The 25,789-nt window shown below is 38.9% G+C and overlaps 1 protein-coding gene across 3 annotated transcripts in view; it reads right to left on the reverse strand.

Moving 5' to 3' along the window:
* Positions 1-23,375, reverse strand: part of LOC103103755 (uncharacterized) — a 39,515-nt gene extending 16,140 nt beyond the window's left edge. Inside the window, exons 1-7 of one of the 3 annotated variants that reach the window (XM_056809963.1) lie at positions 23,161-23,375; positions 22,480-22,644; positions 18,766-18,920; positions 17,544-18,667; positions 16,446-16,673; positions 2,918-3,136; positions 1,375-1,402 (exon numbers count right to left, since the gene is read on the reverse strand). In XM_056809963.1, the coding sequence (XP_056665941.1) occupies positions 1,375-1,402; positions 2,918-3,136; positions 16,446-16,673; positions 17,544-18,602 (1,534 nt within the window). In that variant the 5' untranslated portion in view covers positions 18,603-18,667; positions 18,766-18,920; positions 22,480-22,644; positions 23,161-23,375. Of the gene's footprint in view, positions 1-1,374; positions 1,403-2,917; positions 3,137-16,445; positions 16,674-17,543; positions 18,668-18,765; positions 18,921-22,479; positions 22,850-23,160 lie in introns of those variants that run through there. The other 2 variants (XM_056809964.1, XM_007480124.3) reach the window with 2 other exon arrangements.
* Positions 23,376-25,789: the final 2,414 nt, after the last annotated feature.

Below are 25,789 nucleotides of genomic sequence, written 5' to 3' on the forward strand. Positions count from 1 at the left end.
AAAAAATTTTTGCAAAGCCCTTAGCAGAGTATCTGAAACACAGTAGGTGCTAGTTATTCCCTTATCTACTTAATAGGGTTCTTGTGAAGATTAAATGAGTTAACAAAGGTGAAGCACTGTAAAAGTACTTTATAAAGCTTTAAAATGTTATATAAAGATAGCTATTATCATTATTATTATTAATAAATTGAGGGGGTTGGACTTGATAATCTCTTGAAGTCTTTTCTATCTCAGAAATCTGTGATCCCCTGGACACCTTCCTTCTCCTTGATACTGTTGATGTCCTTGGCTTCCATGACACTACTCTTCTGAGCCTCCTCTTTTGTTGGTATTAATCTGTACCCTCTCCCTTGCTCATACTTTTTCTTCATTATGAAAACCAAATGTGGGTGCTCCTCAAGGCTTTGTCCATAGTCCTCTTTTTAAATACTCTTTTTCTCTGAGAATTCATCTATTGCCACTGTCTTCAATGACTACCTCTTTGCAAAAGGCTTCCAAATCTATTTTCACACCTGTTCCAAACTTACCTGCAAACTTTTTAAAGCTCCTCATTTTCTGCTCCTATTTTGCCCATCCAACTAATTCCCAACCTGAATCCTCCTTTCTCATTAAGTACATCTCCCTGCCATATAAAGACACCATGATGATTTAAGGCCCTTTGTCTTTACCTTTCCATTAACCTACAATCTCCTATCTACAACTTCTTTGTTTGGTCAAATTCTACCCGATTAAAGACTCAAATCAGGCTTGGAGTAAGGAGGACTTGGGTTCAAATTTGGCCACAAACACTTCCCAACTGGGTGATTTTGGACAAGTCACTTATTTCCAAGTGCTACTCTTTTGTCTTAGAACTGATACTAAGGCAGAAGCTAAGGGTTAAAAAAAAAAACTCAATCAAATATCAACTCTTCCATCGAACTCCCAATGATCTCTCTTCTCTGAATTGTACTTATTATCTATACCATGCCCTTAGCATTAATTTTAGATATACATTACTGAATATATATGATTATATATATACACACATATATTTGTTTCTTTTTATGTGTATATATGCATATATATGTGCATACACAACAGAGACTAAGACTATGATTTCTCCTTTTCTTTTGATTTAATTTTACTATTTCCAATAACAAGCATTTATTTTCCCTTGTACTTTTGATTTCATTGGTATGAGGATACCAAGATAAGCAAACTCCCTTTACTGGTGGGATTAGGAAGAAGTAGGCTGTGAATGACTACAATGATAAATTTGTTATATCAGATAAAGACTTTTGAAGAATGGCAATGTTTGTGAATGAGAAGATGCTTGAACTCTCTGGAAAGCTGGGTAACTTCAACTCTATGATATTCCTAGACAGTATATCTTACCAGGAGGAGTCTTGAAATTTTCAGTCATCTGAAACAGAAAGATGGACAAAACTTGACATATTTAAAAATATTGAGATCAAGCAAACAAAAGAAACCACACCATTTATAAACATGAAAGCACTGCAGCTTTGTACATTTTTTTCTAGAAGGGTCCTTTAAAAAAAAAAACCCTTAGCTTTCATCTTAGAATCAACAGTGTGTATTGGTTCTAAGGCAGAGAGTGTAAAGGCTAGGTAGTGTGGGTTAAATGACTTGTCCAGGGTCACACAGCTAGGAAGTATCTGAAGCCAGATTTGAACCCAGAACCTCTCATCTATAGGCCTGGCTCTCAATCCACTGAGATACCCAGCTGCCCTCTAGAAGGGTCTAAGGATGTTTGAATTTGGCTGTTTTAGCACTTTACCTCTAAAGAGCAAAACAACCCCTACAACCCCACCCCCTTTCCCAGGAGGGAGGGAGGGAGGGAGGGAGGGAGAGGGAGAGAGAGAGAGAGAGAGAGAGAGAGAGAGAGAGAGAGAGAGAGAGAGAGAGAGAGAGAGAGAGAGAGAGAGAGAGAGAGAGAGAGAGAGAATATATCTCTATATCTTTCTCTCCATATAAATAAATAAATAAAAATCTATATATATATATATCTCCTCTCCTCACATTAACTTTTGAGAGTCCCTGAGCATTAGACCTATAATTACAAATCAATAATCTGAAGAACAAATGACAAAAATGTGCATCTGATGTCACTGATTTTCACTTTATTGTTGTTTCTGGTGGGGAAGACTTGCTGAAAATCTCAGTTGTCTCTGATCCACCTCCAACCAGGCAATCTATTGCAATTTTCGAGAAGAAAACCATCTCTTCCCAAAATATCTTGCTTAGATTTCCCCCCACCTAACCTCCCCCCACCCTGCATTAAAGATCTATTATTGGTATTAGTCAATTTTTGTGTTAAAGTGCAAATCTACATGAGAGAGGTAATGCATTCATCGAGGCAATCAAGTCACTCACACTTCAGGGTGAATTTATTGTACCAGGCTTAATCACTCAAGAAAGCTAAGTGAAAGTAGTTACCCTTGGGGAACTGAAAGTTTGATAGCATAGAAGGAGACAAAACTTAGGAGCAAGGGGTAAAATTTAGGGAGCAAAAGTGGAATGTGGCAACAAAATATTGGGGCTCCAAGGCATAAGCAGCAGAAGACATTAGGATCAGAGCAAAGGTGATATTAGAAGCATAAAAAAGGGGGCAGCTAGGTGGCTCAGTGGATTGAAAGCCAGGCCTAGAGACGAGAGGTCCTGGTTCAAATCTGACCTCAGACACCTCTTAGTTGTGTGACCCTGGGCAAGTCACTTGCCTAGCCCTTACTGCTCTTCTGCCTTGGAACCAATACATGATATTGATTCTAAGATGGAAGGTAGGGATTTAAAAAGAAGAAGCATAAAAGAGCCAGGAAGGCGAGTAGAAGGATTCCATAGATATATTCTAATTACTTCACACTCTTGTCTAAGATACCTCTGTCTGTGATTGTTGATGCTGAATTCATTGAAACTTTACCTTCTGAGTAGTAGCTGCTCTTGGGGGCTGAACTATCTGCACTAGTTTCATCCATGTGTTGGGTTTTTCCTTTAAGAAGTTATTGATTTCTTCCAACATAATACACAAGGGATTGGAATTCCCAGGATTCTTGAGGTCTAACATGGGAAAGGAGATGGATTCCAGGAAAGAACCAAGGAAATTGTTCAAGCAGCTCCAGACCACTTGCTGAATGACCTGCTGCAATGGATAAGAATCATTACAATTATAATAAATATAAATGTAATTAAAATTATAATCCTAATATAAGTATAATTACATATTTATAGACCATCCCTGTAAAAATGCCTTGCTATTTGGTGGAAAGTGACAGAAGCTAGGGCAAAGGTTTATATGAGAAACAAGATAAAGCATACATGGTACATTTTGGTACTCTTCCCCCTTCCTCTTGATTCAATACACTTAAAATGAAGTAGGAAGGGATTGATAGGCTTGAAAACAGGCTGGAGATAAATGGAGTGGGGAGTTGCCAAACTAGTGCAGCTCTCAGGAATAGGGCCACAGAGTACTTTTCAGGTTAGTCTGTTCTTGAGGTTCATGATATTTTTGTATGTTCCTTTATACTTTCAATTAATATATACTTATTGTGATACTTATTGTGTACTGACAAGATGTATGGGGGATGATGGTAGATAATGAAGATGACAAAAAGGCTAGACCAAAGTCCCTAGTCACATGGAGATACTAATCATCTTATTATCTAGTTGGATATATGAGATATGCACATGTAAAAAATTAACACTATAAGGACAAATGTATAAATAAACATAATGTATATGAGGAGTTGTTTCCCCATTGTGGACTGGACCAAAAAAGGGAAAAAACAGGCTAAGAATGGACAGGGAACCCCAAAAAAAGGACTGTTCTATTTTCATCACCAATACCACTTCATTACCTACTATTAGAAAAAACATTATTCAAAACAATAAAAGAAGCTCCCAACTTTGTAGAACTTTGCAGTTTTAAAAAGTACATTTCACACAATATTCTTGTGAGGTAGAAAGGATAGTTCAGGGTTTATTATTTCCATTTAAAAAACTGAGAAATTGAGACTTAGAGAAGTGTGTCCACTTTCCCATGGTTGCACTGTTAGTAAATAGTTTGGAGTCAGGTCCTATGACTCCCAAGTCCAAAGAACCCACCATTACACCAGTCTTGAAGAGTAGGATCAGTATGTTTGAATCAACTGGAATGGGAAACATCTGAGAGGAATTATGGGCTAGTGGATAAATAGCCAAACTGAGAAAGCTTGTCAAGAAGACTGGGGTGTGAGACTCACTCTCAAGACCCAGTGATACATACCAAAGCTAGACAAATCATTGAGATTCTCCAATCTTCTGGCACACTGCTTTTCTCCATGTAGTCTATGATCTAGCTAAACTGGCCTCCTTAGGGTTCCAGATATAGAAGCAATAGAATCGTTATATCCTATCATTGCTCTTTTATTTTGCTATCTCAAACTGTATGATTGAGGAAAAAACTGTAAGATTTAGTGAGTTAGAGACTGGTAGCTTTGTGGGGTTTTGTTTGGTTTTTGGATTTTTGGTAACTTTGGAGAGAACAGTTTCAGTTGAGTGATGAAGTCAGAAGCTAGATTGCAAAGTGCTGAGGAGTGAGTCAAGATGAAGTAGAGGCAATGCATGTAGAAAGCTTTTTCTAGGAGTTTGGTCAAAAAAGGAGGAATAATAAAAGGACTACAGATTGAGGGAATGGTAGGAAGGAATTGAAACAAATTTTAAAGGATGTTTGCAAACAATAGGAAGGGGGAAGCTGGGTGTCTCTGGATTGAGAGCCAGGCATAGAAATGGGAGGTTCTGGGTTCACATCTGGCCTTCCGAGTACCTATTTCCTAGCTGCGTGACAATAAGCAAGTCATTTACCCCCATTGCCATTCCCCAGAAAATAGCAATCAGCCTGGAAGGGAGGGCAAAAAATCGTGAAATATCCTTTCCTAGTCCCACCTTAGAGTTGGAGTCCCCTCCCCCTCCACGTCCACGTCCCCCTACTCCCACCCCATCATTCTAACTGGTGTTTATCAACTGCAACTTTCAGAGGGAAACTTTTAGAAATTCCTTTCAATGGTTTAACTTATCCTGGACACATCCATCATCTTATAAGTTGAAGCAAATTATAACTATATAATGGTCTTTTTTTTTTTCAAGGAAAAGTGCTGATATAATTATAATGCAGAACCATGAATCAGCTAAAATACTAAGTCTAATCAAAAAAAGGAAGAAAAATAAGAAATGCATAAAATGAATAAAATAAAAATGAGAAACAAGAAAAGATAGCTCGTAAGAAATTAGTGGTAATTACTATAGATAGGTTAGAAATTTGAGAATATCAAAGAAATGGATGACAATCTCAAAACACATAAAATGCCTAAACTAAATAAAATACATTCTATTCATCTTTTAGTTCTTCCAGAGTTGAAAATATCAAGTCCTAGTGCTAAGGAGGAAAAACAAATAAAACAAAAAGTTCTCCTCTCTCTCCTAAAGTCACAGGACACAGAATAATCTGTTCTGCCATGGGTGAGTACAGAGGACTAGGAGGAGAGATGGCAAGCAAAACCCTCTCCCAAATACTTAAAAACAAAAAAACCTGTTCAACAGAAATTGATACCACTCATCTACCTTGGGACCACACACAGTATTGATTCTAAGAAGGAAGGTAAGAATTTTTAAAGTTTTTTTTTTTTAATATATAAAAAGGAAAAGAAAACAATAGAGAAGGAACCAGTGGTTGGAAGGGGGAAGATGTTCATTGATTTGTTAATTCATCATTTTATACAATTTCAGAGAAACTAGAAGTAGCCCTGAATTAAGAGAGGCTTAAGACAGTCCATTTTGTAAGACTCCATCCATCTGACTCCACTGCACGAAGTGGAGAAGCTGAAGGGTATTCTCAAATGGAAAGATGCTGAGTTCTAGGATTCTAAGGCAATATGGGTTCATTTGGTCTCAGTCTTGGAAGGGTTGACATCTTTGTGCTACCTCTTCTGAATGACTGATGGTGGAATTACTCCTGCAACCACTAGACCACTGGGTAGACCAATAGACTTTTCTGAATCAATCTATACTGGGAATGGCCCATGGACCAAATCTCAGGGTGTATTTATAATTATGTAATTCTTATTCTAAATCTGCCTTTATCTCTGAGAAGCCATCACTGTCCATTTCTTTTTTCTTGGTCTTTCTGTTTTCCTCTATCTAATTCTTGCCTGCATCGATTTCTCTCATCTACCTAGACCAGACATGTGACTATGTAAGATTGTCTGGAGGCAGAAAAAGCCTCTGGGTGATGCCCTGGAAACCCTCAGGAGCAGCACTGGACAGTAACTGGTCCAGTGTAAGAGAAATCATATCCCAAGGTGCTGGGAGCCATCAGCCCATGATGCCTTCACAGAGCATGGTAGATGGGGACACCACAGAGTGGTCCTTGGCAAAATGTGACTGCCCACTCTATCCCTTTTACATTACCTCTTTCATCAATGCTCCTTACCTATGAATTGACATGATTATTATTCCCCCTAGTCTTAAAAGAAATAATGCAAGAACAAAACACCTGTACCCTAATTCCTCAAAACATCACCAAGTAAATTAGGTGAACACAGAATAGTATACATGTCAGACCTTTGGGAAGAGAAAGATTTAAAAACCAAGCAAGATTTAGAAAGAGTCACAAAATGTAAAATAAATAATTTTGACTACATCAAATTAAAAAGTTTCTGTACAAACAAAACCAATGTAACTAAAATTAGAAGGGAGGCAACAAATTAGGAAACAATCTTCATAACAAAAACCTCTGACAAAGGTCTAATTACTCAAATTTACAAAGAATTAAACCAGTTGTACAAAAAAATCAAGCCATTCTCCAATTGAAAAATGGGCAAGGGACATGAATAGGCAGTTTTCAGTTAAAGAAATCAAAACTATTAATAAGCACATGAAAAAATGTTCTAAATCTCTTATAATCAGAGAGATACAAATCAAAACAACTCTGAGGTATCACCTCACACCTAGCAGATTGGCTAACATGACAGCATGCAGAAAGTAACGAATGCTAGAAGGGATGTGGCAAAGTTGGAACATTAATGCATTGCTAGTGGAGTTGTGAATTGATCTAACCATTCTGGAAGACAGTTGGGAACTAGGCCCAAAGGGCGATAAAAGACTGTCTGCCCTTTGATCCAGCCATAGCACTGCTGGGTTTATACCCCAAAGAGATAATAAGGAAAAATTATTGTACAAGAATATTCATAGCCACACTCTTTGTGGTGGCCAAAAATTGGAAAATGAGGGGATACCCCTTAATTGGGGAATGGCTGAACAAACTATGGTATATGTTGGTGATAGAATACTATTGTGCTAAAAGGAATAATAAGGTGGAGGAATTCCATGGATACTGGAACAACCTCCAGGAAGTGATGCAGAGTGAAGGAGCAGAACCAGGAGAACATTGTATACAGAGACTGATACACTGTGGTTCAATCGAACATAATGGACTTCTCCATTAATGGCAATACAATGTCCCTGAACAATCTGCAGGGATCTATGAGGAAAAAAAAAAACTATTATCAAGCAGAGGACAAACTGTGGGAGTAAAAACACTGAGGAAAAGCAACTGTTTGACTACAGAGGTGGAGGGGATATGATTAAGAGATGCTAAATGAGAGACTTCCGGGTAATCATGGCTGCAACCTAGACGCCGCACGCTTCCTCTCCCCAGCACCGAACGAAATAGACTACATCAAAGGAGCATAAAATCACCTTTGGAGGAACAGAAGGACTCCCCAGTACCCCACAGAGGCAAAGGTACGTGGGGCTTGAACATTTCCACACTAAAATAAGAAGGAAAAGCTTGCACAGAAAAGTGAACTGAGCCGCCCTTCCCCCACCCCACCTCCCCCACTAAACCAGAGTGAGCTACCTGAGCGCTCACCGGGACAGCGAGTGAGTGGGGAGCGTCTCTGTCTGGGGGGGCACTCCAGGGTCCTTGGGATCTGGGGACTGCCAGGAAAAAACGTCTCAGGGCGCTTTCACTGGAGAATCCAGCGGACCTGGACTTGGGGCGGGCTGCGCTGAACAACGCGCGCTGATTATCTGGGCGGAGCTGAATACCTGGGCTCGGAGGCTGGGAAGAACTAGTCTGAAGCAACCTAAATTCACAGAAAAACCGCTCTTATAACCCAGACCACAGACCAAAAAGGAAAGGGAAATAAAACCACCAAAGGGATGGCTCACATGGCCCAAAATCAAGCCTCCAGGAAGAAAGGGAAAAAAGTGACTATTGAAAACTTTTATGGTGGAAGTACCCAAGGAAAAGAGGAGAATGAGGAGGAAATCCAAAAAAATTCAGAACACGCCTCCCAAAATGGAAACTATCAACAAGCTCTGGAAGATCTCAAACTGGAACTTATCCAAAAGATGGAAACCTTCTGGAAAGAAAAATGGGAGAAAGAGATCAGCTGTCTGACAGATAAGACTGCTCAATTGGAAAAAGAACTCGAAGCATCCAATAGAAGGGCAGACAAGGCTGAAAAGCAAATCCAGTCCCTAATGACCAGAATTAAGCACCTCGAAGAAAGTGAGATGATAAAACAGCAAGAATCAATAAAGCAAACCCAAATAATTAATGAATTGGAAGAAAACATAAAATATCTCACTGAGAAGGTCACGGACCTGGAGAACAGAGGAAGACGAGAAAATCTCCGTATCATCGGTCTCCCAGAAAAACCAGAGGTAAACAACAAATTGGATATTATTCTAGAGGAGATTATAAAAGAAAATTGCCCCCACGTTCTGGAGCAAGGGGGCAAAATAGAAATAGAAAGGATTCATAGAACACCTTCTATACTAAATCCCCAAAAGACAACGCCCAGGAATGTAATTGCCATATTCAAGAGCTTCCAAGTAAAGGAGAAAATCCTACAAGAAGCCAAGAAGAAGAGCTTCAGATATAAGGGGGCTCCCATAAGGATCACACACGACTTAGCGGCTAATACACTAAGAGACCGCAAAGCATGGAACACGATATTTAGAAAGGCAAGAGAGCTGGGTCTCCAACCAAGAATCAACTACCCAGCAAAACTGACTATATACTTCCAGGGGAAAGTATGGGCATTCAACAAAATAGAAGATTTCCAAGCATTTGCTAAGAAAAGACCAGAGCTCTGTGGAAAGTTCGATATCCAAGCACAGAAAGCAAGAGAAACATGAAAAGGTAAATATTAAAGAAAGGGAAAAGGAGATAAATCTTATCTTTTTCTTTAAGTCAAACTCTCTTCTATAAGGACTACATTTACATCAAATTATATATATTAATATGTGGGGAAAATGTTTTGTGTAACTCTCATAAATTGTATCATCATAAGAGTAGTTAGAAGAAACATGCATAGGGAAAGATTGGGGAATTAAGAAGATTTGGGGAAAGTTGGGGCAAAAAAAGGAAAAGGGAGGGGGGAACCGTGATAATACTAAGATTAACTTCAAGAAATAGGGGGGGAATCAATAGAATAAACTTTCCCATATAAAGATACACATGGGAAGGGGAGGGGAAGAACTCTCATATGAGAAGGAGAGGAAGAGAGCGTGAAGTGGAATTACTTAAACCTTACTCTCAGTGAAATCAAATCTGAGAGGGAAGAACATCTAGATCCAGTGGGATCCTGAATTCTATCTTATCCATTAGGGCAAGAAAGAAAGGAAAATTAAGGAGGGGGAGGGGGGAGGGAGTACAAAAAGGGAGGGAAGGAGAAGGGGGAGGGGAAGGGAGCATAAAAAGGGAGGGGCTAGAAAGGGAAGCATCTCAAGGGAGGGGACTAGGGGGACTGACCTAAAGTAAATCACTGGTTCAAAAGGAGAAAGCTAAAGAAGAAAGGTCAGAACTAGGGGAAGACATCAAAATGCCAGCGAATCCACAAATCACAATCATAACTTTGAACGTGAATGGGATGAACTCACCCATAAAATGCAGACAAATAGCAGATTGGATTAGAACACAAAACCCTACCATATGTTGTCTTCAAGAAACACATATGAGACGGGTTGACACTCACAAGGTTAGAATTAAAGGTTGGAGGAAGACCTTTTGGGCCTCAACCGATAGAAAGAAGGCAGGAGTTGCAATCATGATATCTGACAAAGCCAAAGTACAAATAGACCTGATCAAAAGGGACAGGGAAGGTAAATATATTCTGCTAAAAGGAAGTATAGACAATGAGGAAATATCACTAATCAATATGTATGCACCAAATGGTATAGCATCCAAATTTTTAATAGAGAAACTAGGAGAATTGAAGGAGGAATTAGACAGTAAAACCATATTAGTGGGAGACTTGAACCAACCACTATCAAATTTAGATAAATCAAATCAAAAAATAAATAAGAAAGAGGTAAAAGAGGTGAATGAAATCTTAGAAAAATTAGAATTAATAGACATATAGAGAAAAATAAATAGGGACAAAAAAGAATACACCTTCTTTTCAGCACCACATGGCACATTCACAAAAATAGATCATACACTAGATCATAGAAACATGGCACTTAAATGCAGAAAAGCAGAAATATTAACTGCAGCCTTTTCAGATCACAAGGCAATTAAAATATTGATCGGCAAGGGTACATGGAGACCCAAATCAAAAATTAATTGGAAATTAAATAACACGATACTCCAAAATCGGATAGTTAGAGAAGAAATCATAGAAACAATTAACAATTTCGTTGAAGAAAATGACAACGGCGAAACATCCTTTCAAACCTTATGGGATGCAGCCAAGGCAGTACCTAGAGGAAAATTCATATCCCTGAGTGCATATATTAACAAATTAGGGAGGACAGAGACCAAGGAATTGGAAATGCAAATAAAAAAACTTGAGAATGAACAAATTAAAAACCCCCAGAAGAAAACCATACTAGAGATTCTAAAAATTAAGGGAGAAATTAATAAAATAGAAAGTGACAGAACTATTGAGCTAATAAACAAGACTAGAAGCTGGTACTTTGAAAAAACAGACAAAATAGACAAAGTACTGGTTAATTTAATTAAAAAAAGGAAAGAAGAAAGGCAAATTAATAGCATCAAGGATGAAAAGGGGGATCTCACCTCAAATGAAGAGGAAATTAAGGCAATCATTAAAAACTACTTTGCCCAACTATATGGCAATAAATATACCAACCTAGGTGATATGGATGAATATTTACAAAAATATAAATTGCCTAGACTAACAGAAGAAGAAATAGTTTTCTTAAATAATCCCATATCAGAAATTGAAATCCATCAAGCCATCAAAGAACTGCCTAAGAAAAAATCCCCAGGGCCTGATGGATTCACCAGTGAATTCTATCAAACATTCAGAGAACAGTTAACCCCAATATTATACAAACTATTTGACATAATAAGCAAAGAGGGAGTCCTATCAAACTCCTTTTATGACACAAGCATGGTACTAATTCCAAAGCCAGGCAGGCCAAAAACAGAGAAAGAAAACTATAGGCCAATCTCCCTAATGAATATAGATGCAAAAATCTTAAATAGGATACTAGCAAAAAGACTCCAGCAAGTGATTAGAAGGGTCATCCACCATGATCAAGTAGGATTCATACCAGGGATGCAGGGCTGGTTCAACATTAGGAAAACTATCCACATAATTGACCACATCAACAAGCAAACCAACAAGAATCACATGATTATCTCAATAGATGCAGAAAAAGCCTTTGATAAAATACAACACCCATTCCTACTAAAAACACGAGAAAGCATAGGAATAGAAGGGTCATTCCTAAAAATAATAAACAGTATATATCTAAAACCATCAGCTAATATCATCTGCAATGGGGATAAACTAAATCCATTCCCATTAAGATCAGGAGTGAAACAAGGATGCCCATTATCACCTCTATTATTTGACATTGTATTAGAAACACCAGCAGTAGCAATTAGAGAAGAAAAAGAAATTGAAGGCATCAAAATAGGCAAGGAGGAGACCAAATTATCACTCTTTGCAGATGACATGATGGTCTACTTAAAGAATCCTAGAGACTCAACCAAAAAGCTAATTGAAATAATCAACAACTTTAGCAAAGTTGCAGGATACAAAATAAACCCACATAAGTCATCAGCATTTCTATATAATTCCAACACAGCTCAGCAGCAAGAACTAGAAAGAGAAATCCCATTCAAAATTACCCAAGACAAAATAAAATACTTAGGAATCTATCTCCCGAGACAAACACAGGATCTATATGAACACAACTACAAAACACTTTCCATACAACTAAAACTAGACTTGAACAATTGGAAGAACATTAACTGCTCATGGGTAGGACGAGCCAATATAATAAAAATGACCATCCTACCCAAACTCATCTATCTATTTAGTGCCATACCCATGGAACTTCCAAAAATTTTTTTTACTGACTTAGAAAAAAACATAACAAAGTTCATTTGGAAGAACAAAAGATCAAGGATATCCAGGGAATTAATGAAAAAAAATACAAAGGAAGGGGGTCTTGCAGTCCCAGATCTCAGACTATATTATAAAGCAGCGGTCATCAAAACAATTTGGTACTGGCTAAGAGACAGAAAGGAGGATCAGTGGAATAGACTGGGGGCAAGCAACCTCAGCAAGACAGTATATGACAAACCCAAAGATCCCAGCTTTTGGGACAAAAATCCACTATTTCATAAAAACTGTTGGGAAAATTGGAGGACAGTGTGGGAAAGATTAGGCTTAGATCAACACCTCACACCCTACACCAAGATAAATTCAAAATGGATGAATGACTTGAACATAAAGAAGGAAACTATAAGAAAATTAGGCGAACACAGAATAGTATACATGTCAGACCTTTGGGAAGGGAAAGACTTCAAAACCAAGCAAGAATTAGAAAGAATTACAAAATGCAAAATAAATAATCTGGATTACATCAAATTAAAAAGTTTTTGTACAAACAAAACCAATGTAACCAAAATCAGAAGGGTAGCAACAAATTGGGAAACAATCTTCATAAAAACCTCTGACAAGGGTTTAATTACTAAAATTTATAAAGAACTAAATCAATTGTACAAAAAATCAAGCCATTCTCCAATTGACAAATGGGCAAGGGACATGAACAGGCAATTCTCAGCCAAAGAAATCAAAACTATTAATAAGCACATGAAAAAGTGCTCTACATCTCTTATAATCAGAGAGATGCAAATCAAAACAACTCTGAGGTATCATCTCACACCTAGCAGATTGGCTAACATGACAGCTATGCAAAGTAATGAATGCTGGAGGGGATGTGGCAAAGTGGGGACATTAATTCATTGCTGGTGGAGTTGTGAATTGATCCAACCATTCTGGAGGGCAATTTGGAACTATGTCCAAAGGGCGATAAAAGACTGTCTGCCCTTTGATCCAGCCATAGCACTGCTGGGCTTGTACCCCAAAGAGATAATGGACAAAAAGACTTGTACAAAAATATTCATAGCTGCGCTCTTTGTGGTGGCCAAAAATTGGAAAATGAGGGGATGCCCCTCAATTGGGGAATGGCTGAACAAATTGTGGTATATGTTGGTGATGGAATACTATTGTGCTAAAAGGAATAATAAAGTGGAGAAGTTCCATGGAGACTGGAACAACCTCCAGGAAGTAATGCAGAGCGAGAGGAGCAGAACCAGGAAAACATTGTACACAGAGACTGATACATTGTGGTACAATCGAAGGTGATGGACTTCTCCATTAGTATCAATGCAATCCCTGAACAATCTGCAGGGATCTAAAAAAAAAATACTACCCACAAGCAGAGGATAAACTGTGGGAGTAAAAACACCGCTGAAAAGCAACTGCTTGACTACAGGGTTGGAGGAGATAAGACTGAGGAGAGACTCTAAATGAACACTATAATGCAAACTCCAACAACAGGGAAATGGGTTCGAGTCAAGAACACATGTGATAACCAGTGGAATCATTCGTCGGCTATGGGAGAGGGAAAGGCGGGGGGGGGGGGGGGGGGGGAGGGGGGGGGAGGAAAAGAAAACGATCTTTGTTTCCAGTGAATAATGTATGAAAACGACCAAATAAAATAATATTAAAATTAAAAAAAAAAAAGAGATGCTAAATGAGCACCCTAATGTAAATACCAACAAGGAAATGGGTCCGGAGCAAGGACACATGTGATACACAGTGGAATCACTCGTTGGCTAGGGGAGGGTGGTGGGGGGATGGGGGAGGAAAAGAAAATGATCTGTTTCCAATTAATAATGTATGAAAATGACCAAATAAAATAATGTTTAAAAAAAAATCACCAAAAGATCAGACCCTTAAAACCAATCCCCAAAAGATTAGCATGAGTTAACTTTTATTTAGGTACATAATTCCCAGCAAAACTGCAGCTACAGGCCAAGCCCAAAACTTTCCCACTTACAGAAACCTATTCTCATGAAGCCAGTACACAAATCAATCATATAGGCCCAGACAATAAGTACATCAGGCTTCAGTATGCCTCAGTGACTCAATTACACAAATCAGTAATTCAGGAACTCCCTAGTAGAAAGCCTGAGAAATGACCAGTCTAAATTTGAATTATGTTCCCGGTACCCCTCAACCTCAATAATATGATTGTTGAATTGTCTTTTTTTTTTTAAACCCTTACCTTCCGTCTTGGAGTCAATACTGTGTATTGGCTCCAAGGCAGAAGAGTGGTAAGGGATAGGTAATGGGGGTCAAGTGACTTGCCCAGGGTCACACAGCTAGGAAGTGGCTGAGGCCAGATTTGAACCTAGGACCTCCCATCTCTAGGCCTGGCTCTCAATCCACTGAGCTACCCAGCTGCCCCCTGAATTGTCTTTTAAAAACTGCTGATTAATTATTCCATTTTATTAAAAACAATGAGTAATTTTCCTTGATTGTTTGTAAGCTCAAAACTTCTCACAGGGTAATGAGAAAATTAAGCCACCTGTGATGAAATAATTTATTTTGTATTCTGTCTGTAATCACAATACAAAAATATAAGAATGTTAATCAAGTGATTTGTTAAAAGTTAATGTATCACTTTTCCAATTATCTCTCTTTGAACATGTGTGTTAAGTAATGCAATCTGCATGCCAAGAAAATGGGTATAAAAATAAAAATCAAGCCTGGGAATGACGGAGCAGCTGTCAGATGCAAAGCAGTTCCATGGCCATAATGATTAAGCTCTCTTCTGTTTGTTATTTATTTGGACAGATCATTCGCCACCTTTCAGGAACCCTGAAGTCATAAGTGAGGCTGGACTCTGATTGCAGCACCAAGGATTCCCACCTGCACCTCAGACAACAGGAAAGCTCTAAGAGTTCTAAAGTGGAAACTTTATATTGGCCTTGAGGAGATTTATTTTTAATATATATTGAATTATTTCTATATTTGTGTTTAGAATTAGAAGTTCAAATCAGTCCTTCAGTCTTAGTACTCAATTCCTTTATGAAACTCTCCCCCAAAGAATTACTCCCATCATAGAACAGATAGGAAATCGAGATGATGGGAGAAATATGAGATTTGCCTTACTCAGTAAACAAAACCAACTTAAGCTAGATGTAACCACATGAGGCCAAATGAGTCCTTCGTCTCTTACTGGAAATCACTACAGGGTCAGTTATGAATGGGTAGAACTGGACTTCTGGATAGCTGTGGAGCAGGAGACTTGCATATCACTAACCTGCCATCAACAGGGGAAGGGGAACAGGTGAGAATTTTGATGGATCAACTCCTCACTGGCAAGATTCTCTGAGGAAAAGACAGGAACCAGGCAAATCAAACCACTACCACTACCTCAATTTCTACCTCCCCTCAAAGCTCAATGAAGATAACCCCTAACCTAAACTCAAGCTCCTTGAGAATAGCTACTCCCCACCCAGAGCATTGCCTTATTTCCAGCGTCAGCCATCACTGGAAAAAGTAATTGTTATTAAAAAGGCTCCTCTTTCTCACAACTCCTACCAACACTAACGGCTGACCAATTCCCAAGGACAAGCAGATAAGTCTATGACCCCTACTAAAATCAACACACACTACACCATGGTCTTGTTTCTAGTCTAGCCCCTATGGCCATTTTCCTGGGGAACAGCCCTATGGAGATGTTTTTACAGTTACTACAGCTTGGTCTTGGCACCCACAGGTACTGAAAACTTCAAGAAGAAAGTTCTTACCTCGAAAGCCCTTGGAATGATAAAAGAACTAAACATCAGAAATAGACATGATTTTATCAGTGGAAATGACATTAAAGAAAATGCATTATCATTTGCTTTGTTGTGGTATTTTAAGGATTATGGGATCTTTCTATTTGACTTGCAGCTGAAACCTCCTAAATGTTTGATCTCCCCCATCAGAATGTGAGCTCCTCAAGAGCAGGGACTGTCCTGCTTTTCTGTTTATAACCCCAGCACCTAGTACAATGCTTTACACATAATAAATGCTTAGTAAAATGCTTCTTCATTCATTCATATTCAAACAAATGTTAGGTCCCACCTTGTCTTCTAGGTGCTGTTGAATTAATCTTATATCCAGGCAGATGATGTATAGGATCTGGCAATGCAGACCAGGCAAGCTGGAAGCAGGAAGGGTGATGATATTTCCATGGAAGAGAGCCTGGGCATCAAGAATGATCTTCAGTGCTGCCTGGACCTGGGCAGAAGTCTCCCAGACCCCATTCCTATTGTGGGGCTTCAGAAACCAAGGTAAAACCACCACATCTGTCTGTGAACAAACAAGAAGCCCAAGAAGACAGAACAAAAATGAAGATGAACATCCTCTTAAAAAAAAAAAAACAAATGTTTCAATCAGGTAAAAGAATTCAAAGATATTTCCCTCAGCCTTAAAATTGCCAGAGCCCTCTATTCCTCCTTCCCTTGGCCCAAATAGGGATCCCCAGATCCCTTATGTGCTGAAAAATCCCCATGGAAATAAAGTCCAAAGTATTCCTAGATCACCAGTTCCAAGTATCAATCCTCACTGTCTAGATGGTCTTTCTTTTGTCCATCTTATTTTATTTTGTTCTACTTTTTTTTTTAAACCCTTACCTTCACTCTTGTAGTCAATATTGCGTATTGACTCCAAGGCAGAAGAGTGGTAAGGGCTAGGCAATGAGGATCAAGTGACTTGCCCAGGGTCACACAGCTAGGAAGTGGCTGAGGCCAGATTTGAACCTAGGACCTCTCATCTCTAGGCCTGGTTTCCAATCCACTGAGCTACCCAGCTGCCCCCTGAAAGGGCTAGGCAATGGGGATTAAGTGACTTGCCCAGGGTCACCCAGCTAGGAAGTGTCAGAGTCCAGATTTGAACCTAGGACCTACCATCTCTAGGCCTGGTTCTCAATACACTGAGCCACCCAGCTGCCCCCTGTTCTACTTTTAAAGGAGATAGAAAATACATTGTTACATCTTCTGAATCCCTTAGACTAGTTAAGATCTGTTATTGCTCTCCTTTAGTTTTCTCTTTATTCGCAGTTCTTTGAGCTTTCCCTAGATCCCCACTGCCCAATTGATGATTCCTAATGATCACTCATAGATTCTCTCCAATTTGGACTACTGATCTAAGGGGAATGAGACTCAGTAAGTGATCACTTACCTTCTGGTCAATGAGGCTTCCAACTACCACCTTCGTTTTTACAGCTTCCCAAGAGCTCAAGACATAGGGAAGGAGGACGTGGTGATCCTTTCCTCGGGGCCACCACCTGCAGCATTCTGCCTCACACTCAGCTACAAAGTCATTGTCATTTGCTGCAATTGTCAGGTTCCTCAGGCTGCTGCCTGGAGGCTGCTTGCTCTTAAATGCCTTGACTCCCAGAGTGATTCCCTTCGCTAGAGCTGCCAGGTCTGAGGGGTGGATCACCACTGAAGCACTTTTCTCCTGGGATGCTGCTTGCAGTGCCAGAGTAACAGCATTGGCTATCAGCTCTTGGCTTTCAGCCTTAGAAGCCTGCCTCTTCCGTGAGCTGTGCCCAGACCAGGAAGATAAGAGTGTCACTTGTAGGAGTACTTGGGGAATACCTCGTTCATTCACTATATGCTGTCTCAGCACCCTTACCTTGGGGGCTGTTATGCCCATGCTGTGTCTATCCATTGGACTACTGCTAAGGCTTATGGTAACAGAGGCTCGAAAAGTGCAAGCTTCTCCTTTCCAGAGAAAGAGACTAAGGTCATCTCCTAGCTGGAAGAAACCACTCATCCTTCTACGCTCCTGAATCAGGCCAGGCCATAGGTTCATCCTCACAGTGGAATTGAGAAAGATCATCAGTTTACTGATGGCAGTCTTGGCCTCAGAGGCCACTTTCTGAGGACCAAAGAAGGAAATGATTGCAGAGTTCTCGATTAGTTGCCAGCCAACTTGCACCTTCCAGAGAGACAAATCCAGTGTTTCCTGTAGGACCATCCATAAGCAGAACTCCTCAGGGGTCACATAGAGCGTTTCATTTGTCCTGGGGTATCTCTGAAGGTGATCCTGTATCAACCAGATTTTATTGTCCCCAGAGGGGCCTTTTGGTTGTCTCCCCGAGATTCTCAGGAAAGGATCAGAAGGTTTGGCTCTGTCCCAGCTGAACCTGGGATCCCAAAGATCTTTATCATTTGAGACTTTTTTATAGCAGGCTTTTGGATGAGGTCCATTGCAGGTCAGAGACCCAGACATAGTTGATCGACCTTTTTACTTCTATATCAAAATTCAAAAGCCACCTGCCAGATTCCCCTACTTTTCTGGAAAAGGGTTAAAAAAGGATGTCATGTAAGAAAAATAATCACAGCCTGGTATTGATAATAGTTAAGTATGATTAGCGACTTCTCTATGTACTCACCCCTGTGGGAGATGATACTCAGGAGAATTTACCAACTTGCATTCTGAAGGGAGTAGGGCTGGGCCAGGATAAAAATTTGATTTCTGTCTTTCTTTGCTTCTCTTTTTCATCCTATGTGTCTCTGTTCCCTATTAGTCAAGGTTATGGGAGTGGAACTGGAGGAATAAAAGGAAAGAAAGACCACTTAAAGGAAGAGCTCCAGAAGTAGAGCTGTGTGAATGGAGCAAAATTATTTAAAACCCAATGGCATAAGAAACAAACTAGGATGCAATTAAAATTAGGAGTGCTATCAGAGGATTTTCAAACCTATGTAGGAATATCAGGATTGTACCTTTGTATATATTCCTAAAACTAAATTGAGGCTATATTTTTCAGCTGTTTGTTCACTGTAATGCCCCTACTTATACTCTAGTTCTATCCTTCCTTCCCTTCCTCCCATTTACTTCCTTCTTATGTCAGGGTTGAAGGCATTTTTCCTACAGTAATTTTTTACTATAGCTCACTTGCAATCGTTATTCCATTTATGACCTATAAATATCATGATATAATATTCTTTTAATTTTTCACTTTCAGTTTCAAATTCTCTCCATCCCTCCAACCTCTCTCCCATCTAATGAGAAAGCAAGAAATATGAAACCATTATACATATGAAGTCATGTAAAATATATTTCCATACTAGTCATGTTGTGAAAAAAAAAGCAAGAAAAATAAAGTGAAAAAAATATGCTCCAATCCACACTTAAGAGTCCATCAGTTCTCCCTGGAGGTAGATAGCATTTTTTTAAAACCTTAACCTTCCATCTTAGAATCAATACTGTGTATTGGTTCTAAGGCAGAAAAGTGGTAAGGGCTAGGCAATGGGGTGACTTTCCCAGAGTCACACAGCTAGGAAGAGTCTGAAGCCAGATTTGAACCTAGGACCTCTAGGCCTGGCTCTCAATCTACTGAGCCACCCAGTTGCCCCTAGTAGATAACATTTTTAATAATGAGTCCCCTGAAACTGTTGTGGATCAGTTGTATTGATCAGGGTAGCCAAGTCTTTCACAGCTAATTATCCTTATGATATTACTGTTACTGTAGACAATGATCTCCTAGTTCTGTTCACCTCACTTTGCATCAGCTCATATGTCTCCCCAGTCTTTTCTGAAATCATCCATTATTTCTTATAGTACATTTGTATTCCATCACAATTATACCACAACTTGATTAGCCATTCCCCAATTAATGAGCATCTCTCAGTTTCCACTTCTTTGCCACCACAAAAAGAACCACTATAAACATTTTTGTACATATTGGGGCCTTTTGCTTTTGCTTTGATCTCTTTAGGATACAGTTCTGGTAGTGGAATGGCTGGGTCTGAGTATGTACGGTTTTATGGCCACTAGACCTAGTTCCAAATTATTCTCTTGAATGGTTGGGGAGCCAGCTAAACAAACAGTGAATGGGTTCAGATCCCATAATGAAGTAGAGATACCTGGAATGTCAATCACTAAAACTATTAGCCTGGCAAGGAAGTTACAGGAAAGGAGGCAGCTGGGCAATTCAGTCAGCAGGATGGTGGGGTACACACAAACACACACTAGTGATCAAGGAGCGAGGAAGTAGGTGGTGGTACTTAGAGGGGGGAAAGAGTTACACTCACTCTCACCTTGTTGCAAGAAGCCTTCTCTCATTACTATCAGCAATGAGCCATCTTCAGATGAAGAGCACCCGTGCTATTAGAGCATGGGCATTTTATTCTCTCATAGTTTATCAGGAGAGGAGCAGTCCCAGAGCTCCCACCAGTGGGTTTCCAAAATGATTCCTGATAGCAGGATGTTTAAATGATGCTGGTGTTCCCACCAGTGGGCCCCTTTCAACAGGGAGAAGGGTCCAAACTGTTAGCACTGAGCTTGCTGCCCAATCAAATCAGTTTACAACTCTACTAATAGTGCATTAGTGTCCCTGTTTCTCCACATCCCCTCCAATATTTATCATTTTTCTTTTCTGTCATGTTAACCAGTCTGAGAGGTATGAGGTAGAACCTGAGTTGTTTTAAACTACATTTCCCTAATTATTAGTGGTATCGAGCATTTTTCTTCTGAAAAAAGCTTTTCATATATGAAACCTGTTCATAATTTTTGACTATTTATTGAGGAATCGCTCTTTTTATAACTTTGGTTTGGTTTCTTACATAGTTGAGAAATGAAATCTTTGTTAGAGAAACTTCTATAAATATTTTCCCTCCAGTTTCTTGCCTTCCTTCTAATTTTGGTTATATTGGTTTTGTTTGTGCAAAACCTTTTTGATTTATTTCACTTCTCAGGATCCTCTCAATCTCTTATTTGGGTCATGAACTTTCTTCTCTCATCCATTGATCTGACAGGTAATTTTTTCCATGTCTTCCTAATTTTCTTATATCATCCTTCATGTCTAAATCATGCATGCATCTTGAGTTTATCTTAGTGTCATGAAGTACTGTAATACGCCTAGTTTCTGTCAGACTCTTTCCAGTTTTCCCAAATCATTCTATCAAATAATGAAATGATTTTTCAAATAATTCTTGCCCTAATACCTTGGTTTTTGGGTTTATCAAGCACTAAATTACAGTGGTCATTTATTTTGATATATTATATATCTAATCTGTTACACTGATCTATCACTCTATTTGTTTTGATGCTTACCATTTGCTAGTATAATTTGAAATTTTGTAGTACTAGGCCATGTTCCTTCACATTTTTTCTTTGATTCCCTTAATATTCTTGACTTTTCATCCCTCTAATAAATTTTATTATTTTTTCTAGTTTTACAAAGTAATTTTTGGTCATATGGGATGACATTTAATAAGTAAATTAATTTATGTAAGATTCTGATTTTTATTACATTTGTTCAGCCTGCCCATCAGCAATTACTATTTCTCCATTTGTTTAAATTTGTCTTTATTTGTGTGAAAAGTGTTTTGTAATAATTATTAATATTGTAGCAAGTCGATACACAAAGCAAATGTATAGTACAAATATTTTGTATCACAGACACTTGGACTCCTGGCTATTCTCCAAAGTCAATATATTATCTACTGACTTGATATTAGCATGAATTATATCCCATGCTGTGAATGTATTTCTCAATTCTATCCTCAACTTCATTATCTTCCTTCGAAGCTCACTTCAGATACTATCTCCTCAGTTATGCTTTCCACCATTCCCCCTCACACAGTTAATACTCCTTCCTTAATCAAACACTTTGTATTTATCTGTGATAGTATAGGTATGTGTGCACATTCATATATACATATATGCACACATGTGTGCCTAAACACATATAACATAAGTGTGTGTACACATACTTGGGCACATATATACACAGATAGAGAGCTATACACATATGAATATATATCCCCAAGCAGAATATTGGTGCTTGAGGAACAAAATTCTTTTTTATCTTGGTACAGTGCCTTACATGAGGGAGGCACTTAAGCAGCTGTTGAATTAAATCAAGTATGGAAGACCCAGCCACCCAGAGGAAGTCATTTCTATAAACATCCAGTCACATAATCTTACTATTCTTTAAGTGGCTCTGAGGTTTTGAGCTCACTGGGAGGAATTTATTAAGCCGTAAACAGAGTTAAAACCAAACCAAACAAACAAACAAAAAAAACCCAAGTCTGCCACACATGTGACACTTTTATTTTAAACAATTTTTAACATTAAAAAAAAAAAAACATCCCACACTCACCTACCGAAGTGATACTGGCTCCATCATTCCTTTTTACCAAAAATCACTTTTTCCCAGCATAGATATCCCTGTGACTCTCCTCTGACCATCCAGTATATTCTGCCAAATGACTCTCTTCTTTTTATATAGGATCGTTCCCACAATCAGCAATCAAAACGTCAAGCTCTCCAAAGACAATTATATTTCAGTTTCATTTCCTTGAAAATTTACCCAATCCCTTTACTCCAGAAGGTGGTGTTTAAAATGTATATGGGGTGTGGGGGTGAGGGGAGAGATTGACAAAGAGAGATATATATACGAGTTTATCAAACCTCAACACTTTCAGGATGAGCATATGAATAAAGATAGGTGAGGAGAAAATGGAGAAAATTTGAAGACTTTAAAGCTAGAATTGAACCCCACCCCCTCCGTCCCTCCGCCCCTCGCCCCTCTCAGTTTCCATTTCTGCAGCGATTTAAGTGCTCAAAACTGAAACTGAATTATTTCCCACCCCTTTCCTCCCCTACAGCTCAGTAAGCAACAATCCAGCAGCAGCTGTTTCATCCATAAAGCAAGGGAAGATCTAGAGGAAACCGACCAAGTAATGAAAAAGATAGAACCTCCAGAGAAAAGATTAAAGGACTCTGAGGGCTTATTCAATCTGCAAAAGAGGAAAAAAGTAAGGGAAAACTGAATAACTACCTTCCAAACATTAATAGGTTCTACTACAGAAGATAGTAATCAGCGGTTGTCTTTTCACCCTCCGCCAAATGAGACTATGGATTGCAAGACAGCTAGAATGAAGTTCAGGTGACAGATTTATCCGGCAATCTTCCCTCCTCCACACCACCCCCAACCCGGAAGTGTCCTCCAGAGCACCAAGAAGGCACTACTGGTATAGTGGAAAGAGTACAGGCTCTGGAGGCAGGAGACTTCGGGTCAAATCTTACCTTTGTTAATTAATTACATTATCTGTGTGAACTTGGACAAATGACTTAATCTATTGGTGCCTCAAGTTTTTGTTTTTTTTTTAATCTGTTCAAAGAGGGTGTTAGCTTAGTTTCTCTCAGAACCCTTCCTGATCTAAATCTCCGATTCCTATGCACAGATCAGTCAGTGCATTTAAGCATTTGCTATGTGCCAAGCACTGTGCTAAGTGCTGACTTACAAAAAAGGCAAAAGGCAATCCCTGCTCTCAGAAAGCTTACAGTCTCCTGGAAAAATAATATGCAAACAACTATATCTAAATGAACTATAAAAGGGATAGATTGGAAATAATCAAGAGAGGGAAGGCCTGGTCTTCTGTAAAAGAAAAGAGTTTAACTAGGTCTTTTAAAAAAGCCAAGGAAGCCAATGAGGAAGGTGAGCATTCCAGCTGAAAAATGGGGCTAATAGAACCTCCCTCTCAGTTGTAGGATGGATAAAATATTTGTAAAGCACTATATAAATGTTAGCTATTATTCTCCTCCCTGTTAAATCATTCTACATTTATTTAGATTATCATGCATCTCCTGCCCTCTAAGAATAGGTGTTTCTCAAGGCTCTAATGCTGAACCCTTTTTTCCTCTGTAAGCTTTCCTTTGGTGATCTCATCTGTCTCCTTGGTTCATTTGTCATTTTTATACAAGTAAAAAGCTGAGGCATGATCACATCATAGAGGCTACAAGTGAGTACAATTCATTTTTTTTTAATTTTATATTTTATTTGATCATTTCCAAGCATTATTCATTAAAGAAAAAGATCATTTTCTTTTCCTCCCCCCCCACCCCCCATAGCCAACGCGTGATTCCACTGGGTATCACATGTGTTCTTGATTCGAACCCATTGCCATGTTGTTAATATTTGCATTAGATTGTTCGTTTAGAGTCTTTCCTCTGTCATGTCCCCTCAACAGCTGTAGTCAGGCAGTTGCTTTTCCTCGGTGTTTCTAACCCCACAGTTTATCCTCTGCTTATGAATAGTGTTTTTTCTCCTAGATCCCTGCAAATTGTTCAGGGACATTACACCGCCACTAATGGAGAAGTCCATTACGTTCGATTATACCACAGTGTATTAGTCTCTGTGTACAATGTTCTGGTTCTGCTCCTCTCGCTCTGCATCACTTCCTGTAGGTCGTTCCAGTCTCCATGGAATTCCTCCACTTTATTATTCCTTTTAGCACAATAGTATTCCATCACCAACATATACCACAATTTGTTCAGCCATTCCCCAATTGATGGGCATCCCCTCGTTTTCCAATTTTTGGCCACCACAAAGAGTGAGGCTATGAATATTCTTGTACAAGAATTTTTCTCCATTATCTCTTTGGGGTACAGACCCAGCAACGCTATGGCTGGATCAAAGGGTAGACATTCTTTTGTTGCCCTTTGGGCATAGTTCCAAATTGCCCTCCAGAATGGTTGGATCAGTTCACAACTCCACCAGCAATGAATTAATGTCCCTACTTTGCCACATCCCCTCCAGCATTCTTTATTTTCCTTAGTTGTCATGTTAGCCAATCTGCTAGGTGTGAGGTGATACCTCAGAGTTGTTTTGATTTGCATCTGTCTGATTATAAGAGATTTAGAACATTTCTTCATGTGCTTATTAATAGTTTTGATTTCTTTATCTGAGAACTGCCTATCCATGTCCCTTGCCCATTTATCAATTGGAGAATGGCTTGATTTTTTTGTACAATTGATTTAGCTCTTTATAAATTTGAGTAATTAAACCTTTGTGGGAGGTTTCTATGAAGATTTTTTTCCCAATTTGTTGTTTCCCTTCTGATTTTAGTTACATTGGTTTTGTTTGTAGAAAAGCTTTTTAATTTGATGTAGTCAAAGTTATTTATTTTACATTTTGTGATTCTTTCTATGTCTTGCTTGGTTTTAAAGTCTTTCCCTTCCCAAAGGTCTGACATATATACTATTCTGTGTTTACCCAATTTACTTATGGTTTCCTTCTTTATGTTTAAGTCATTCACTCATTTTGAATTTATCTTGGTGTAGGGTGTGAGGTGTTGATCTATTCCTAATCTCTCCCACACTGTCTTCCAATTTTCCCAACAGTTTTTATCGAATAGTGGATTTTTGTCCCAAAAGCTGGGATCTTTGGGTTTATCGTATACTGTCTTGCTGAGGTCGCTTGCCCCCAGTCTATTCCACTGATCCTCCTTTCTGTCTCTTAGCCAGTACCAAATTGTTTTGATGACTGCTGCTTTGTAATATAGTTTGAGATCTGGGACTGCAAGGCCCCCATCATTTGTGGTTTTTTTTTCATTATTTCCTTGGATATCCTTGATCCTTTGTTATTCCAAATGAGTTTTGTTATGGTTTTTTCTAAATCAGTAAAG

The sequence above is a fragment of the Monodelphis domestica genome, chromosome 1, assembly GCF_027887165.1.
Source record: "Monodelphis domestica isolate mMonDom1 chromosome 1, mMonDom1.pri, whole genome shotgun sequence".
Lineage (NCBI taxonomy): Eukaryota > Metazoa > Chordata > Mammalia > Didelphimorphia > Didelphidae > Monodelphis > Monodelphis domestica.